Source organism: Amblyraja radiata, unplaced genomic scaffold, assembly GCF_010909765.2.
Source record: "Amblyraja radiata isolate CabotCenter1 unplaced genomic scaffold, sAmbRad1.1.pri scaffold_807_ctg1, whole genome shotgun sequence".
In the NCBI taxonomy this organism is placed as follows: Eukaryota; Metazoa; Chordata; class Chondrichthyes; order Rajiformes; family Rajidae; genus Amblyraja; species Amblyraja radiata.
Window position 1 is genome coordinate 1 of NW_022630815.1, and position 2,500 is coordinate 2,500.

General features: G+C 57.0%; 1 protein-coding gene across 1 annotated transcript; it reads left to right on the plus strand.

Moving 5' to 3' along the window:
- The first annotated feature begins 23 nt into the window (after positions 1-23).
- LOC116970379 (excitatory amino acid transporter 2-like) lies at positions 24-1,822 on the plus strand. The gene is made up of 3 exons (XM_033017038.1): positions 24-193; positions 515-746; positions 1,386-1,822. Exons 1-3 carry the CDS (start codon positions 24-26, stop codon positions 1,545-1,547), a joined length of 564 nt encoding a protein of 187 aa, XP_032872929.1. The 3' UTR covers positions 1,548-1,822.
- The last annotated feature ends 678 nt before the right edge of the window (positions 1,823-2,500 follow it).

Consider the following 2,500-nt stretch of genomic DNA (forward strand, 5'->3'; position numbering starts at 1 on the left):
AGAGGGGGGTGAGAGGGGGGGTGATGCTGACCTGTGGTGTGTTGTTGCCTCTCTCCAGCCTGACGGCCACTCTGGCCAGTGTGGGTGCGGCCAGTATCCCCAGTGCGGGGCTGGTCACGATGCTGCTCATCCTCACCGCAGTGGGGCTGCCCACGAACGACATCAGCCTCCTGGTGGCCGTTGACTGGCTGCTGTGAGTGGGGGGGGGGAGCGAGGGGGGGGGGGGGGGTTAGTGGACAGGAGGGGGTAGGGGGACGGGAGGGGGGGGGAGAAGACAATGGAGGGGGGGGGATCCAGGGGGCACAGTTGGACAAAGAGGAGTGGCGGACAGTACTAAGGAAGGGAATTTGGAAGGGAGGTGGGGACAGGGGTAGTGGTCAATGGGGTGGGAGTGGGGGGGGGGGAGGTGGAGTCGGGGGTAGTGGACAAGGGGGGGGGGGGGAGTGGGGAGGGGGTCGGTGTGTGGAGTTGGGTGGATGGTGAGCTGGAGATTCGTGGGTCTCTGACGTTACAGGGACCGGTTGCGGACGTCGGTCAACGTGATTGGCGACTCCTACGGAGCGGGCATCGTCCACCACCTGTCCGCGGGCGAGCTGGCCGCCATCGATGCCCAGCACGCTGCCCACAACCACCTGGGGATGACCAAGACCAGGCCCTCGCTTGACCACCAGACCGTCTACGAGATGGAGATCAAAGCGCCGCTGCCCGACGCCGGATACAACGCCATCCCCACCGAGGATTACCAAGTAACGCTCCACACTTTGGTGACCTCACCCCATCCCCACCCCCCACCCACCTCCACCCCCACTTCCCCACCCCATCATCCCCCACCCACTCAATACACACCACCCCCAACCCCACCCCCACCACCCATCACCTCTTCCCCCACCCACCCCACACCCCCCATCACCCCACCCGCCACCACCGCCCCCACCCCCGCCCTTGGTCGGATAGTCCTGATCTCACTGGGACTCCCCCGTAACATGTCCCCGATGTTGGGGGAGTCCAGAACCAGGGGCCACACACAGTTTAAGAATAAGGGGTAAGCCATTTAGAACGGAGACGAGGAAACACTTTTTCTCGCAGAGAGTGGTGAGTCTGTGGAATTCTCTGCCTCAGAGGGCGGTGGAGGCCGGTTCTCTGGATGCTTTCAAGAGAGAGTTAGATAGGGCTCTTAAAGATAGTGGAGTCAGGGGATATGGGGAGAAGGCAGGAACGGGGTACTGATTGGGGATGATCAGCCATGATCACATTGAATGGCGGTGCTAGCTCGAAGGGCCGAATGGCCTACTCCTGCACCTATTGTCTATTGTCTATTGCGGGCGTCTATCCAGATTCTTGTCACCACTGTAACTAACTGCTGCCCCTGTGACCCCTCCCCGCAGATTCTCGACACCAAGGAGGAGGGGGCTGAGGAAGATGACCATGAGATGGGGGGGTTGTTAGAGGCGGAGGAGCTGAAGAACAGCGACGAAACGCTGCCCAACTGCGACGTGGAGAAGGCGGAAGGAGGGAATGGAGAAGACGGGAATGGAGAAGAGGAATAACGTGGTCTCAGCCTTTTCTTCCCCAAGTAGCGAGCTGCTGCAGTAACCCCTGGTCATAGGTAGCGACCCAAGACTCCGTTACAACCAACTGGATGTTAGACGTGTTACCCAATGTATATTGTACTGTTTGTGGGATGGTTTCCTTAAGAGGCAACTATTGGAATCCGAGGGGCATCTTTTCCACACAGAGGGTGGTGGGTGCATGGAACGAGCTGCCAGAGGAGGTAGTTGAGGCTGGGACTATCCCAACATTTAAGAAACAGTTAGACAGGTACATGGATAGGACGGGTTTGGAGGGATGTGGGCCAAAGGTGGGCATGTGGGACTAGTGTAGATGGGACGGTGTGGGCAAGTTGGGCCGAAGGGCCTGTTTCCACACTGTATCACTCTGTGACTCCATGTTGGTGAGCCAGCATTTGGAGTATCTAGGTCAGTTAGGGTAGTGTGGATGGGGCATGTTGGTGAGCATGGGCAAGTTGGGCCGAAGGGCCTGTTTTCCACACTGTATCACTCTGTGACTCGGTAAAGTTTAAATGAGAAGCATGGGGCAAGTATCTTTACACAGAGGGTGGTGAGTGCCTGGAACGCTGGCTGGGTTGAACCAAGTCTAATAACAAAGTGTGGACTAAACCTCCAGTGTTGCCCAGACTCTGACTATGCAACAGCCACACACACGCTGCCCCTCAACATAGGAGTGAAGGATGTGTTTTTCTGTTCCCTGAGTTTTACATTCAGCCCTGTCCCTGCCCTTTGAACTTGCTCATAAATGTAAATAAGTGTGATGTATTTCATCATGTGTGTTGTGCATAGTCTGCGAAGAACCATGAATAAACCCGACTTACCATTTAGAGCTCTCTGTGTTTCCCCGAGTATCGTTCATCTATTGTTCATTGTTGTCTCATGCGCAGGGCGTAGCGAAATTCTTTAGCGCGACCCACAAATGAGCGGCACGG

Coding starts and splice junctions, on each gene's coding strand:
- LOC116970379 (XM_033017038.1), top strand. CDS start 24: ATGCTGACCTGTGGTGTGTTGTTGCCTCTCTCCAGCCTGACGGCCACT. Junction 194..514: donor GTGGCCGTTGACTGGCTGCT/GTGAGTGGGGGG, acceptor CTGACGTTACAG/GGACCGGTTGCGGACGTCGG. Junction 747..1,385: donor TCCCCACCGAGGATTACCAA/GTAACGCTCCAC, acceptor CCCTCCCCGCAG/ATTCTCGACACCAAGGAGGA.